The sequence below is a fragment of the Embiotoca jacksoni genome, unplaced genomic scaffold (assembly GCF_022577435.1).
Source record: "Embiotoca jacksoni isolate LCO1_2020_lvr unplaced genomic scaffold, fEmbJac1.0.p SCAF_69, whole genome shotgun sequence".
Lineage (NCBI taxonomy): Eukaryota > Metazoa > Chordata > Actinopteri > Embiotocidae > Embiotoca > Embiotoca jacksoni.
Genome location: NW_027185424.1, coordinates 359365 through 376372, shown reverse-complemented (window position 1 = coordinate 376372; position 17008 = coordinate 359365). Strand labels below are relative to the sequence as shown.

General features: G+C 40.5%; 1 protein-coding gene across 14 annotated transcripts in view; it reads right to left on the bottom strand.

Annotated features, from left to right (window-relative positions):
- Window positions 1-17008, bottom strand: part of LOC138214246 (RNA binding protein fox-1 homolog 1-like) — a 278008-nt gene that overhangs the window by 43852 nt on the left and 217148 nt on the right. For 13 of the 14 annotated variants that reach the window (XM_069175661.1, XM_069175653.1, XM_069175651.1 and 10 more), the window contains 4 exons: window positions 14574-14867; window positions 3619-3765; window positions 3372-3425; window positions 2136-2228 (listed from right to left, as the gene is read on the bottom strand). In XM_069175661.1, the coding sequence (XP_069031762.1) occupies window positions 2136-2228; window positions 3372-3425; window positions 3619-3765; window positions 14574-14831 (552 nt within the window). In that variant the 5' untranslated portion in view covers window positions 14832-14867. The remainder of the gene's footprint in view (window positions 1-2135; window positions 2229-3371; window positions 3426-3618; window positions 3766-14573; window positions 14868-17008) is intronic. The other variant, XM_069175660.1, reaches the window with a different exon arrangement.

Here is a 17008-nt window from a genome sequence, read left to right as displayed (position 1 = left end):
TGGATGGATGGATGGGTGAATGGATGGGTAGATGGATGGATGGATGGATGGATGGATGGATGGATGGATGGATGGATGGATGGATGGATGGATGGATGGATGGATGGGTAGATGGATGGATGGATGGATGGATGGATGGATGGATGGATGGATGGATGGATGGATGGATTGGTGGATGGATGGATGGATGGATGGATGGATGGATGGATGGATGGGTAGATGGATGGGTAGATGGATGGATGGATGGATGGATGGGTAGATGGATGAATGGATGGGTAGATGGATGGATGGATGGATGGATGGATGGATGGATGGATGGATGGGTGGGTGGGTGGGTGGGTAGGTGGATGGATGGATGGAGGATGGATGGATGGGTAGATGGATGGATGGATGGATGGATGGATGGATGGATGGATGGATGGGTGGGTGGGTGGGTGGGTGGGTAGGTGGATGGATGGATGGAGGATGGATGGATGGGTAGATGGATGGATGGATGGATGGATGGGTGGGTGGGTGGGTGGGTAGGTGGATGGATGGATGGAGGATGGATGGATGGGTAGATGGATGGATGGATGGATGGATGGATGGAGGATGGATGGATGGGTAGATGGATGGATGGATGGATGGATGGATGGATGGATGGATAGATGGAGGATGGATGGATGGGTAGATGGATGGATGGATGGATGGATGGATGGATGGATGGATGGGTGGGTAGGTGGATGGATGGATGGAGGATGGATGGATGGGTAGATGGATGGATGGATGGATGGATGGATGGATGGGTGGGTAGGTGGATGGATGGATGGAGGATGGATGGATGGGTAGATGGATGGATGGATGGATGGATGGATGGATGGATGGATGGAGGATGGATGGATGGGTAGATGGATGGATGGATGGATGGATGGATGGATGGATGGATGGGTGGGTGGGTGGGTGGGTGGGTAGGTGGATGGATGGATGGAGGATGGATGGATGGGTAGATGGATGGATGGATGGATGGATGGATGGGTGGGTAGGTGGGTGGGTAGGTGGATGGATGGATGAGATTGGCCGTAGTGCCAGTGTACTATGAGCTTTGTGTGTAAATGTTGCCTTCTATGGAAGGTAAGCAAATAAGATTGCAGAGGATTGAAACTGCAATCAAATATATGGAAGCAAAAGCAAACATGGTCCAAAAAACACTGTTTTGGGTTCATTGATTCTTCAAAGCGCCAACCTGTGATTATTGCACAGTTCTGATTTTGTCCAACTATCAGAAACCAGTACAATTCTGAAGTGCAGGCCTTTTCAGGGTCGGACTGGGTAGTTTCTACAAAAATGGTCCACATTTGGAATGTGAATGGTGAAAGCTCTATTGAGTCATGATTTAAGGAAATAACATTAACTTAAGAAGAAAATGGCAAAAATGGACAGAGTTATGCTTCAAGGCTGGTGACGACTAGCTATTGTTCCTCTGAGTGGACACAAGACATTGAAACAGCACTTAGGTAATGTCATGCTACTAAATCAGCTTAGATGTGAACCTTGCATTTCGCTCTCCAGATGTCTTCAAAATTCCTAAGTACTTTCTCTGCCCAGGGATGAGCACAATTTTAGATTTTATTCCTGAGGGGGGAAGCTCCTTTCTTCATGAAACAAACAGTATTCTGTTTAAAATCGTTGCTTTTGAACATTTAAAATCAAGACCCACAGCAAACCTTTGTAAACCTTCTTAAACACAAAAATGTCCATCTATAACTTCTAGGTAGTGTGAATTATCACTTTTAAACCTATGGTATGGTCAACGTCCTGGACAGTACAAAATCAAGTAAAAGGGAAAATAAAAATAAACAAACAAACAAAAACAAAAAAACAGGCAAAGTCTCTCATACAGTAATGTTGAACAACTCATATATCAACATGTGTTTGTGTTTGGGTTAATGAAACTTCAAGAGTAAAGGGAAGTGATGAGGCTTGGATGACTTGACAGCTTAATGTACTGAGAAAAATGCCAAAGTGGGAAGTGGCGGTAGACTGCCACATGCTCACAGACACAAACACACCCGCACAAATAAACAAACACTCACATAGGCACACAAAGAGGAAAAAAGAGAAGGTAGAAGTTGAGAGAAATATTCAAGAACATGCACCTCTATTTTACGGCCTTCTACCACGGTGCCATGTAATTTCTCTCTTGCCCTGTCGGCGTCCACGCTATGCTCGAACGTTACGAACCCAAAACCCTGCGTGCAGGATGGAGAAAGAGAAGAACAACAATCACATTATTTGGTACATATTAAACTCAACATTACAGTGGATGAAGGCTTTCTTTAATGGGACCATAGTACAACGTGGATGACAAACAGGAGTTTAGAACAACTAAAGCCTTTACAATGCAGTTTGACATCAATCATCCACTGCAATGTCTCCATTTTGCGAGGTGGTGTGGCCAATAGATTCCTCTGAAGTCATAACAGAGGAAAGATATGAAATAAATTAAGGTAAAATTAACTTCTTCATTGCATGGCATCAGCAAAAAAAGAAAAAGGCTACCGTAATAACAGGATGAACACATCATCCAAGACTAATGACAGAAACAGCAAATTATCCTAAAGTAAAAATCTCAGATGATCTTACACTTCAGAGGAAGTTCATCTCTGAATAGTGTAGCTCAGAACAAAAGAAGGATGTTGTTCTCAGTAGGACATTTTAATATAAAAGTATTGATCGGCCATGACTCTGGTTTGTTAATGAAATAGAGTGCAAAGATACTTGATTAACTTTGAACATCAATTTACAACATTTTCATCAATACCATATTGCCCCTTATGAATGTGTTTATCATTGAGTATATCATTGACTGCACATATCCTGTTGCTCAGATGCTCAGAACTATGGGAAAAATGTGAGGTCTTTCCCAATAAAAGTATTCTTATCGGTACTCGTGTTTTTATGGGCATGTGGACGTCCCCCCTCGAGGGCCAGGTTCAATGCCAATTCCAAATCCACATGAAGCCAACTATCCAAATACCCTAAAGTGTTCTTGCTTTGCAAAGTTAATCGAGTGTGCTTTGAGACCTGACGTGTTCTGGGTTATCCTGGTTTTGTGCATGGTTGAAGACAGCCAAATAAATAAGTCCTATAATATTTAAGATATTATAAGTTCAATTCAGATTTATAAGGTGATTCTGAACCGGTTACAAATGTAGTCAAAAGTAAAGAAAAAATCAGAACTGTGTTTTTCTGAGCACTTGCTGAAATGTTTTCACAGAGGTGGGCGTCTGCAACATGGGCAAGGTCGGTTAGTTATCTCAGGAGTTGTCCTTCAGATGAATTCTAAAACAGATGATGATGATACACTCAGATAAAACAGAAACACTCGGTACCTTAGAGCCGCGCTCGTTGAAGATGATTTCCACATCTAAGATTTTGCCAAATTGCTGTAAAGACAGAAACAAAAAATTTGAATGTTAGGTGATTTTTACATAATTTGTTCGTCCTCAATTCAGAAGACAATTCTTACCTTCCAAAGTCTTTATAGCTCTTTTTTGTTTCCCCAAATATTTGCCCAATAAATTACCCAAGACATCTAAAAAGTTTAATTTCATGCACGTCAGGTATTGCCATACTTACGCCGAACATTTGCCTGAGGTCTGGGTCTCTGAACCTGAAGGGGATGTTGGAGACGTGAAGTCTCTTGGGTTGGGCCTTGCTGTCTGTGCTTTCAGGTACAGTCTGTGTCGGCTGCTGACTGTCTGTCTGAGCAGCATCATCTGTTTGCTGGAAAATAAAGAAGAAAAGACACACAAGAAAGATAAGTCACTTTCAGTAACTATGAATGACAGTACGTTTTTCCATTCTTACACAATGGCAACTGAGCGAATTTCATCCACTGATAAAGGAATTGAGATGTGGTTGAAAGCTCTAGAAAAAGCCACTAACTGCAGCTTGAATTGTTTATTTGACTAAATCACTGTTTTCATGTTGAAACGTGTCCAGTGTCCAACTGTGTCCATTGTAATGCACAACCACATCACATATACTTTTACCACAGCAGTCCAGGGCCATTGGACCTTTTCCCCAGAAACAGGAACAAGTCATGTTTAAATTTGCAATTAATAAATATCACAAAGCATTGGGCATATTTCCATGAAATATACTGTATCCAAAGCTCCCGAGGATTTGGATTTGGATTTTTACTTCTCTGACTTTACATTTAAAATCAACTTAACAATAGCAGTAAATACACTTTTTTTTGCGTTAAGTCACTCATGATATAATCTGATCCTGATCTAGGGTGTTCATTGTTTTTTTTTCTTTCTTTTTGAGATAAGACAGGAGAATTAAATTATGCAAACATAGAGCTATAATAGATGCTCATACTGTATACAGAGTAGCATCAGCGGTCTCTGTTTGTCCTTTAGCTCTCAGAGGGAGTCAGATCGATGGCTGTTAAACACACGAGAGGACTCCACAGTCTCCTGACACATCGCAAGTGTGTGTCTTACAAAAACTGTTGGAGTGTATCTTTGCCGGCTTTTGAACAAATTGATTTCTGAACCCCAAAAAAGTAATGCCCAGAAAAAAGCCTCTTCACTATTGCATTGTCACATCATGTAGAGGGGTGGATGAAAACATATTAGATAATGCACTCTGACAAAGAAACCTAATCTCGTCTCACAGAAAAACCAGAGTCGAAGCAATATTTCAAACAGGTGTCTGTCTATTTAATGCAAAGTGTGAAACATAAATGTGACATTTACGAAGATTTCTACTGATTATGTTTTGATAGTTTTTAGGGTGGATAACAGGTTCTGACCATACAAACTGCTATGATGCACACATGTAACACACTAAGATCACTATCCTACACGTAGGACGATGTCTTCCATTCCTTCCTTCTTTTGCTCACAAACAGTTCCAGGTTGCAAGCCAGCTAAAAATACAGCCTATGAGTGTGTGTGTGTGTGTGTGTGTGTGTGTGTGTGCGTGTGTGTGTGTGTGTGTGTGTGTGTGTGTGTGTGTTGGGGAGGGTTGAGCTTGAAAAGAAGTAGCATAAGGCCACCAGACTGCAAATCTTCAACGCAATGCCTAGGTACATACCGGCACATATGGTAAAGAGTGTTCACACACAGACACACACACACACACACACACACACAAAACGCAGCAGTGACTTCAATCTGTGTGGATGTCCTTGGCTGCGGCGACAAACGCCTACACTCGCAGCAAAGAAACAAAACAAACACACAATGAGACGAAGCATCTCATCTCATCCCGTTTGGCATCAGAAAGTGATGTGTGAGGCCAGGCCAGGCTGAATGTATTTGGTTTCAGACATATTGGAGATGGTAACAGAGATGATGGCTGACATCAGGTTCTCAGACAGAGAGAGGAGACAATAAAATGCAACCTGAAGAAAGATTTTGGAGACATTAGTCTCAGATCTGTTGTAGGAAACAGAAAGCCCAAACAGCAGTGAGTCTAAAGCTTCAGCAGAGGGCTGAACTATGAAGCCAGTTCAACATGTCCAGGCTTTCTTCCCCTGAGCTGCTCAACAAAACAGAAACTCACCGTCAGAGATAATCGGTACTACGACGGTGGTTATCAGCTTTCTCTGTTAACTCAGGCTTTCTGCTTTAGGCTCTGAGCACGTTCACATAAAAGAGGAGGTGTTTGTGGCATCTGACCAATCACAAACATGGACAAGTGGACTGACAGCAGAGCCACATTTTTTGACGAACAAGGAGCAAATTAGAATTTTTGAAAAATATAAGGAAGTTAAACACATAATCCATCTGAAAGCAGCACAGCTGCAGGTGCTGAATACATGAAAGATTTGCTGCCAAAAAAAAATCACAGACTGTGTGAATGTGTAGCCGAAGTTGAAAGTCTTATATCACCTTACCACAGCGCACGGAAAGATCTGACTATAATTACATGTGTGCATTTCATTCCATTCATTTATTCCCAGATGTATTCTCATGACATGTATGACAGTTTTAGTCTTATCCATTCACCTGCAGCCCCGGAGTCACCAACATCGCTACTCATACATGGTTTCCACAGCAACTAATACATATAGGTTGGTAATTTGCAGACACACCAAATTCGACCTGCTCTCTTTCAAACAACAGTTTGGACAGTGTGTCCTAAAGATCTGCTTTGAGAAACATCTGATTTGCCTGCAGCCTGAACAAAGCCTCAGAGGCTGCAATGTTCCATCCAAACTACATCTTTCTATTTACATACTGATCACGGCAATCAACATGCCAAGCTATGAAAAAAATGTATCTTGAGTTAAGGTTTTCTTGTCACCTATATTAATATTGATTGGAATTCAACGGCAATCAGTCCATTGGAATGAGGTACATGTATCATTAACACTCAAAAGGGACAAAACTCATTGGTCTGTGGAGAATTTCAGTCTCAAACTGATTTTTTTTCTTATTTTTTTTTTTTTTTTTATTTTTTTTAAATATATTTTTGCTTGTATATGTTTGCTTTATTTATGTAGTGACTGTGTAGACAGACAGGGAATGCCAAAGAGGAGAGCAGGGGAATAACAGGGCAGCAAGGTCTGACTGGCCAGAAACCCACCAGGGGACACACTGCTAAGGCCATTTGCACCCACGTGGTAAGAAACTTCCATTAAAAAAAACTTTGATATACAGTATAGCTTCATCGAAATTTTATATATCGATAATTGTTGTGGGTTTGACTATTTGCTATAAAGAAATATACATTTCCCCCCACTGTCTCTCCCACTATACAGAGTGTGGGGCTCACACTGGGGGGAGAGAAGACTGACGTCGCTCTAAAAATACTCAGACCAGATGAGGTCATTCTTCCTGGATGCATATGCAGCACACACACTCACACTACAGGGAGAGAGAGGCCGACAGATGTACATTTCCACCTCCAGTCACAAAACATTGCACAAAGAAGTCCATCCATTTACAGTTTTTTTTTCCTAAACACTTGTAATGCAGTAAGTACAGTCATCGTTTCATTATTCAGACAACAAAATGTGATCAGAGTGCAATATTTTTAAAATCATCCTCTTATTCTAAATTCACCACAACCATATCTACGATATGTACAGCACACAATGCACATTTTGACACGTTTTATAAACGTTGGCGTTCAATGGTCCCGGCAGCAATGAACTGTAGGCTATCAGATGGAAGAATAAAACAACAAAAAAAGATACTGAAATAATACTAAAATTAAGAAAAAAGTGAGTTTTCTAATTTCACTTCATTTTAGTTGTAAAATGATAAAATAGTAACATAATATAATCATAATATTACAAGAAAGTCTATCATTTTGCTTTGTATATTTCATAGACAAGTAAATTCAATCACAAACAAATGTAAAATACAGTGGATTTACATCAGCACGTGTTGAAGATGGGTAAAAGAATCATCTTAAGTGTCATTTTCAAATTATAAGTGAGACATTTTTAATTAGACTATTACTCAAAGTATTAATATCATGTAAAAAAAAAAAAAGCTGAAAGTGCTTAAAAAAAAAAAAAAAAAAGGCTAAAATGAGAAGCATAAGCAACAACTCAGATGTGACTCTGGAAATATGTTTCCTCTGATATTTCCTCTGAAGCAGAATTTGACATTGTAACTGGTTGAGGTAGAGCCAGTTTTAGATACTTGATATAAAGTCACCAGGTAAGTGTGTCGGATCACGACATGAAAGCAGAAGAGGAAAGACTAAAAGATAATATAAATGTGGATTCATATTTATGACATTCAGACTTTTCTTTCATTTTTTTTCTGTAATATTTTGCTAAATTTTACATAGAAAACCTTTTAAGAGGTCACAAGCCCAAGATTTCAGGAACGACTGGTTTATCTTTAAAAGACATTGCATTTTATAAGCTTTCAGTTGTATTAATATGATCAAATGTTTGTTTAGTAACAACAGCTGTAAGATAAATGTAATGCAGTAAAAGCAGAACTCCGTCTTCTGAAAAAAAAAAGTTCAGTGCCTGCTACTTTCCATCACTGCAGACAGCTGGTTGTACAGTGAACAGAAGTCACTTTACCAGGTCATCGTTTTTTAACTCCTCACCTGAAATGCTCTAATTTATGTTCTTGGCTATTTGGGGCTGTAAAGTAGCTTGAACTGTCACCAGGGGCAAGTAAATAGCTGTCGTCTTTATTAACCCCCCAAATGCATGGCTTGTTTATAAAATCACTATTGCAGACCTTTGTAAGGCAGATAAAGCCATATTGCTATCCATGCCTAACATAAAAATCTTCCCTGACCAGCAAAAGACAATACACAGGCTATGTCTCCAAACTAGGCAAATTCAGTGAGTTGCAAGGCGTGTTCGTGACTATGAGAGAATAATGCGGCTTAAAAAGAAGAATACATGAAATATCTAAAAGTGAGCAATACATCGACCCTGAAGCCACAAATGTACAAGGTGCCTAGCTACCAGATTCAGAACAAGGCACTCCTCTGGATGTTTCGTAAATATACATAAACCCACTTAAATTATTACTTTAGGGATCCTGAAAGTTCCAAAATATCTTGAACTTCCATGGTCTCTTAACTTCCTGCAGGTGACCATGTTTGTTTGACAGAACTCACTGGATTAACCAACACTAAGTACAATAGGAAAGTCCAAGGACTCAGTGAAGATCTGACAAAAGAAGATTGTGGATTTACACAACTCAGGAATGTCTGTTGGATGCATTTCTTAACGTTGGTAGATTTCAAGATCATGGGTTCAGACAATTGTCCATAAGTGTAAGGTGTTGGGAGGTGTAGCCACTTTGCCAAGGTCTGGAAGAAGACCCAAACTGTCACCCTCAACAAAGAAGACATTGGCTCAGTTGGTCAGGAAAAACCCAAGAAGCATTAAGTCCCAGATCTACCATGAACTGGAAGCTGCTAGATCCCCAGTGTAAATGTTTACACTTAAGCTAGTTTTACATGACCATTGACTCAGAGACACACAGACCGACTTAAAAAGAGACACCTTCAAATTCGATGGAAGTTTGAAGCTAACCATATGGACAAAGAAAAAGCCTCGGAAGAAACGTTTTTGGTCAGATGAGACAATGTTTGGACAAAAAAAACGGCATATCAACTCTTAAGTATGGCGTTGATAGCATCATTCTCTGGCTGAAGAGAAGTGGAACTGGTGCATTGCACAAAGTGGATGGAATAATGAGGTCCACCTCCGTTTCCTTTAGCATAACGCCAAACCATCATTGGACGGTTCAGACTTAATCCCAACTGGGTGTTCCAACAGGACAATGACCCCGAACACACATGTAGGTTTGCAGCAGTATACTGCATCACTGTGTGCCATGATATGGAACCCGATGGTTATCATACCATGTACAAGAGCGTATTGAAATAAATTACATATTACCTACTAAACTCAAATTACTTGATTGCAATTTCTGTACGTGTTCACCCCTCCATTGTTTCTAGCAGAGGCGAGATGGACAGGTTTGATGTTTTTCTAGATTTTTCAGTTGAAGTCCTTCTGATCTTGGATGAACTTAAGACTTTTACAGGGTCGAGGCAGCTGAAGTAACCATATGAGATTCCTGATTGGTTCTAATTTTTCTTGGGATGCTTACTGGACGCAGTTTAACTGCTCTGAATGGCGCCGGTTTTGCTTTTTAATTTCTGATTGAAGAATGGCAGAAAGAATTTGCAGAACTGCTGTCACCAGGGTCATCAGTCGGGTATTAAATCCTCTCAGATGTGACTTGTGACATTTGTTTTTATTGACGGCACATGGCTGTTTTCACTAAATATATAATGCCCGTTTTAACTAAATAAATTAAAAAAAACAACAACTTTGGATTTCAATGTCATCCTACTTAACTATTACTGACGTTAGGTGCTGATTGGTCCCCCCTTCAGAGTGACTTAGCAAACGTCAATGCGAACACGGTTTCCAGACTATAATCACAGAGAAGTAAAACAAAGCTGAGCAATAGTGTGAAGGAGCCAGGCGAGAGAAAAACAGTTGAGAAATAAAGCTGTGGGAGAAGTTTGATGATGAGGGGAAAAGGGTGCAGCAGACACACAGAGAGGGAGAACTAATGAGACTTCCAGATGTACTGTACGCCGTCCTGTTGCTGCCAGCACGCTTTCTTTCTCTCAGTCTTTCCTCTGTTTGAGTAATTTGGGGGCTGCAGCAAATAAATCACCACACAGCTCTCTCAGCAGCCAGCACATAAACACCAGCAGCATTCCTGATAAAGCATATTATGAAAGTTTTGAAAGATTAAAGCTGGAAAATCACATTACCAGCTCTGCAGCCTATTGCTGATGACGGACTACTAGCTGTAACCGCTAACATAATACTCAGCCATGAACTGTGGTGGGTGTGTGGGTAGAGTCAAGTCTTCATGTTTTTCTGTGAAATTACACTTTTTCTTCTTTTACTTTTCTCTGCCACTACATCAAAACTTTGGGTTTTAAAGTTTTTCGTTCAACATGATTCAACACATTCTGTTAAGTCATGGTGTTTTTTGGAATAAACATAGATGATAATTGTGGATGGACCTTTGACACATCTCAATTTATGACAACAAAGATTGGGTCCCAAATAAGGAAAATAAGGTAATTTTACCCTGGTTCTCAGTATGTTGGTTGTTTTGTGCTAATATGACAATGTGCAAATGTTAACTGGGACTGAGCACCAGCCCCTTAGGACAAGTCAGGTGTCCGTTCAAGTGTATCACAAATGTTAACGGAATTTTCAGGAAGACGGCAAAAGAAAATGTAAATTTGTGTGTTTCCATCTATTACTGACTGCTGTGTGAATGTAAGGACTTGGTTCATTGAGTTAAGCAGTAGGTGACATTGATTCTCCAGTCAGGTGTGATTATGCTACAACAGAAGAAAAGGGCACAGCGGGATGACGTGATTAAAAGAGCAGCAGTTCATGTAAAAGCAAAGGAAAACACAAAACGAGACAACGTAAATGTTTTTGGACACCTACGTTTTGGACGATTGAGTGATATCATCTATTCACAAATATTTGCTGAATCCGTTCCCAATGCACTGAACCACACTGTCCTTTAATTGATAAACCGAACTTCTCCACCTCCCTCAAGCATTTACTGTTTACTTTCCACTCAGGTTTTTCATGCTGATATTCAATATGTGCATCAAAATATATGCATTTAAATGCAGCCACAGATAATTCAGCTAGTCAGAGACAGAGATAGATTGTTGCTTTTACATAACCTATTGCTGAAAGACTTAAAGTATTCAGCTTCTGAGCCTCAATCCATCCCAGCTGAACTTTAAGTATTCACTGTATTAACATTAACACATGTCCTTTCAAGAAATAAAGTTATTTACCAATTCGTATTTATGTTTTTTTTGCTTAAAGAAAAAATACATGAAAAAATACACATGAAATGCAATGAAATAGTCACAAGCTGTGAGTTCAACTGTAGTCATCACATTTACAGTTGGATCAGGTGGTGGGTCTAATCACAGACAGACTATCTAATGCTGTTGAAACAAAAAGGAAAGGAAAAAGTGAATGTTGAAATCACAAAACCTGAAGAAGAACTGATGAGCAAAGTCAATTACCAGACTTTTGATTCAATCACACAAATGGTCTTTGAATCCCTGATCTCCTTTCAAAGAGACCTTCAAGGCTAAAACATTCAAATGTATGAGAATGACACAAAATACTATGTGGAGGGGAAAGTCTCTGACTGGCATAAGGCAGCGAAGAGGTTCTCCAGCAGACATCCCACTAGTTTCTCCAAAGCAAAATACCCATGGTTCTCTGCCACCAGCATGAGACAGCCATCAGAGGGGAGCAACATGGACCCTAAACACACCAAAGAGGATCCTGTAGGGCACAAGTGGACACCACACGTCCCACCATCATCCACCGCTCTCAGCTCAACAGGAAAAGAGAGCGATTAACATCTCTCATGCGAGTCTCTCTCAAGATCAAATTCCTGTGCTGAGTAAGGGTCTTAGCATCTCTCCAACATTGATCCATTTAAACTAATTGTTGATGCAATTTAAGTTTCTAGACTCCTGCAGCATAAATTTTTGTTCCTGACTACTTCACCCACTGCACATTACAGACTACTTTACCATGTGCACATGTATCAGTACTTTCACCGTGCCCCACCTTGGACAGTCCTGTGCAACACAGCAGTGCCGATTAACCTGATCTTGAGAAAGTAAAATTAGATCTGAAGAAATGGAAAACAATGAATTTATCCTTGGCAGGGAAAGTGAATTGCATCAAAATAAATGTGCTCCCCAAATTCCTTTAGCCGTTTCAATGCCTTCCACTCTACCTTCCTAAATCTTTCTTTAAATGTATTGACAAAGCTTTCATTTCATTTATATGGAATGGTAAGAACCCTAGGTTACGTATAGAACTTCTACAGAGGCCTAAATTACAGGGAGGGCTAGCTCTTCCTAATCTTTACTACTACTCATGGGCAACAGATGTTTAAAAAATGATCTTTTGGCTTCATGCTCCAGACACAGACTGGTGTCACTATGAAGCTAGATCTAGCAGCTCAACATCTCTTACAGCCCTGGTCACTTCCAGCCTTCCAGTTTCTATTTCACATTTCACAAACAATCCAACCATCATCAACATCCAAAAAAATATGGTTTCAATTTAGATGTAACGTTGGTTTTAATTATCTTCTTAACATAAGCCCTATATGCAATAACCACCTTTCCCCTCCACCTAGATTAGATCATGCATTTTCTCTCTGGCAAAGAAACGGCATCGTTAAATGTAAGGATATGTACATTAACTGTGTATTTGCCAGCTTTGAGGATTTATTACACAAATTTAGCCTTCCTTGGTCCAGCTTGTTTCAATATTTCCAAATCCGTCACTTCCTGAAGTGTCATGACCCCAACTTTCCAAACATCTCTTCAGTGTCAGTCTTAGATGATATGCTAGAATTCCCATTTGACTCAAAAAGGTTAATTTCAAGAATACATAACTGTATAGCCTCTCTTAAAAACGTAACCCAGGCGAAGATAAGGGCAGACTGGGAAGGTGAGCTAGAGGGTGACATCGAAGAAGATGTGGAACTGTGCTCAAAGAGTGAATGACAGTTCTTCTTCTGCAAAACTTAACATAATACAATTCAAAGTTCTGCATCGAGCCCATTTCTCAAGAGCAAGACCAGCTAAAATATACCCTAATTTAGATGCTAGTTGTAACAGATGTCGTAATACCCCTGCCAATTTAACTCATATGTTTTAGTCATGCCCTGCTTTGGCATCTTACTGGTCTATGATCTTTAAAACACTTTCTGAGGCTCTTAATATGGATCTCCAACCCAATGCAGCATCACACAGTTGGTGTCACAAAGGTCAAAGATCAAGGTCAATGGGACCTCACGTCCCACTCATCCGTCCGTCCTGTTCTCGTGAATATAAAATCTCAAGAACTTCTTGAGGGAACTTCTTCAAACTTGGCATTCAATATATTGAATGTTTCAGCAATGAACAGATTTGAGTTTAGTGTTCAAAGGTCAGAGGTCAAGATCAATATGACCTTACATCCATCCAATCCACCCATTCCATTTTCGTGAACGCAATATATCTGCTTGAGGGAACTTCTTAAACTTTGACCCCGACATTCAATCGGACTCGAGGGTGGCAAAATCTCAACAATTTATACGTCAATTATGTATGACAACATTTCACACGAATAAAGGATGAAATGATTGTTATACTTTTGTGTTGCTCTAACAGCATAACTGAGGAGCAGAACCAGACTGTACCCCTGTTTCACATTTATGACAGATACTGAATTGGTGACATTACTTCAGGGTGTGCATCTAGAGATTGTAATGATTGCATAGATCTTCTGTGCTGTCATGATTGAACTTGCGTGAACCATCCGCATTTTAGCATTTATAGATTTTTTTTTTAAGTAACATCTATATGAGTTTCGCACATATGCATAAAAACAACAACTTGAGTTATTAGCAAAGGCATACAACTACTAGTCGGTAATTGTAGATGATGTTGTAAGCAAAGATGAAAGACAGTCACAATCAAATGTATCAATATATTGACGAGGCTTTTAAAAGGTGTTGACAGAAAAAGAAAAATACTTCCTGATTGTTGAGAACCTGCTATGTCGTGTCTTCTACGTCTTGGCCAAAAAACATATCCTTCCATCTAGTATTGGGCTAAGTGAGACTCTATCACAGTTTTTCTCAAGCCTCCATTCTTTCCTTGAGGACACTGCTAATGTAGGTACACTACATACTATTAAATAGTCAATACTTCAATATCCTGGTAACTTTTGATGTGCGGAGACATGTTTACCTGGTGAAATAAGCCTTGATACTCTCTCTTAATAGATCAACAAACTTCTGGACAGGATTTTGCCTACATTCTCTTTATATTTTAAACCTAATTGGGTATGCAAAACTACTTGTATGTCAATTTTGAACATTTCTGTCATGAAATTACTAAATAAGCTACAAAATGAAACAGAACTGTATGTTTAAAGTGAATGCAAAAAACAACCTCTGTTAGACCCATCTTAAAAAACACATTCTCCTAAAATGACTTACTGTAGCTGTGCCGGCGACCGTCTGACTAATGGAGTCTGACCCGCTTTGCTCACTGTGGTTCTGTGAGGACTGGTACATGTTGAGTGAATGCTCATTGACGGTAGCCTGGACCCCGGTGTAGTCCTGTGGTGCTGCTGGGTGCTGGTGTGGATGCGGGTGGGAGTGTGGATGTGGATGGGGGTGTGAAGCTGTGAATTCAGCCGGGATGCCGTTTTGAGGAGGGGGGGCAAACTGAGCTGACGGGTAAGCCTGGGCCATGGATGGGTCCGGGGGTGCCGGTGTGTCCTGGTTGCCCTGCAAGGCAAAGAGATGCACTGTTAAGTTTTAGAGGACTGTTTCACCATTCCACCAAAGACAGTTTTGCTCATTTGCTGCATTACCTTTTGTAAAATAACAATTTCATTGTCCAAAATCCCATTTTCCTATATTGTTTTTGCTACTAGCAGGGATCTAGGCAATGTGAGTCAATTAACCACTCTGCAGAAATATCACTGTGACCTTTGGGTGAATTACTCTTAAATTCTGTAAAGATATTCAAAAGTTACATGTAATCCCCTGATCTTTGTCTAGTGCCACTGGATGTTTTACATGTTTTATTCAGTGAAATGTCTCCATGGACTGCCATGAAATTTGCTACAGGCATACATTTCAAGAGTTCCAGATGAAGTATTCAAATTTAAATTTAATTAAAACTCCCAACAACTTGGCACTACCACCAAATACCTGCAACATAAAGAGCAGATTTTATTTTGCGTTGGCATGCTAAGATGTTAAACTAGGTTACAGTCCCAACACGCCGAGACTTTTGTGACCATTACTGAACACTTCGACCATGTTAATCTGAACTCCACTCTCCCAACTTCCCTCCACTTTGTTGACAGCACTACACTGGAAAATAGAACACAAGACCTTTTGTATGCAACTGCTTAATATGTATGTAGAGCCACTGCCCTGCCTTCACTTGGTAGATCAGACGATGACTTTTTCTTGTTAACACTTCAGTATGTTTCTGCAGTTCAAAGGCACCCTGTCTCCATAACGCCTGTGATAAGCCATGTAAGCCTTGCTGCTTTGAAACTTAAGTTTGGGATGTGCTCAGCAGACCACATGTGGATGATATAAATAACATTACTGACTGAAATCCCAGAGTACATAAACCAGACTACATAAACCAGGACTGTATGCTGTTCCCCCAATGATAAGCCTCGGATAACCAGCGACCTGAAGTATCTGCTGAATAAAAAGAAGAGAGGCTCCAGGTGACAAGGCAAGCTGAAAGGGGTACAGCATGACCTGCAGGTGGCAGTGAGGGAGTGCAAGGACTCCTAGGGACAGAAGCTTTAACAGAATAACATAACAGCGTTTGAATGGGAATAGTGCAGATTACAGGCTTTGACCATCAGCAGGGGTTAGCTTGGAAAGATCCAACAAACTGAATGGGATTTTTAACGGGTTCAGCTGGACCTACAACAAGGCTTTCCCAAACAGTCTTCACACCTTTTCAGACACCAAATCCATGCCTGCTTTGCCCCCGCCCTTCCTTGCTAAGCACCCCTGATTACAACCCCCCAACTCTAACCTCCACATGGTGACACACTCCCTTCAGTTGCTGGGATGATTCACTTAGGCAAGGCTGCAGGACTTTGTCGTATCAGTCCAAGGGTCCAAAAGTCCTGCGCTAACTTGCTGTTTGGTATCCTGCGACACATCTTTAACCTGAGTCCAGTGCAGGAAATGATAAAAGCAATATGGAAAACATATTGTTTTGTAAGAAAGCCACAGTGTCTGGCCTCCATGACTCAGAACAGTTGTCCTAACATGCTGTGTCACAAAGGTACTGGAGACTTTGGGCCCCTGATAAAACCTGCAAAATCTTCAGGTCCTGCCATGTTATTGCGTGATGTTGCATTAGTGAAACGAATGGCATAGTAGATGGCACAGACATACATACATACATAGAAAGATCTGAGCTTCCTCAGAAAATGGAGCCAGCACATCACCTTCTTGGACACAGTGTCAGTGTTGGTCCTCCTGTCCAGTCTGTTGTTTAAGTGGACACCCAAGTACTTGTAATGCTCGACATATTTATGGACTACATGGCTTCCTAAAATCAACCACTATCTCCCTGTACTCTAACTCCTGCACATCTGTAATACATCCTACCACTGCAGTCATCAGAGAACTGCTGCAGGTGGCAGGATTCAGAGTGATACTAGAAATCTGAAGTGCACAGAGTGAAAAGAAAAGGAGACAGGACAGTCCCCTGTGGAGCTCGGGTTGCCAACCACAACATCTGACCGGGAGCTCCCAATCCACACAAAACACAGGCTTATCTAACAGATAGTCAGCGATCCAGCACACAATATATTGTCCTCTCTATCTACGTCTATCTATCTATTTGTCTATCCGTCTATCTATATCTATACTGTCTATTC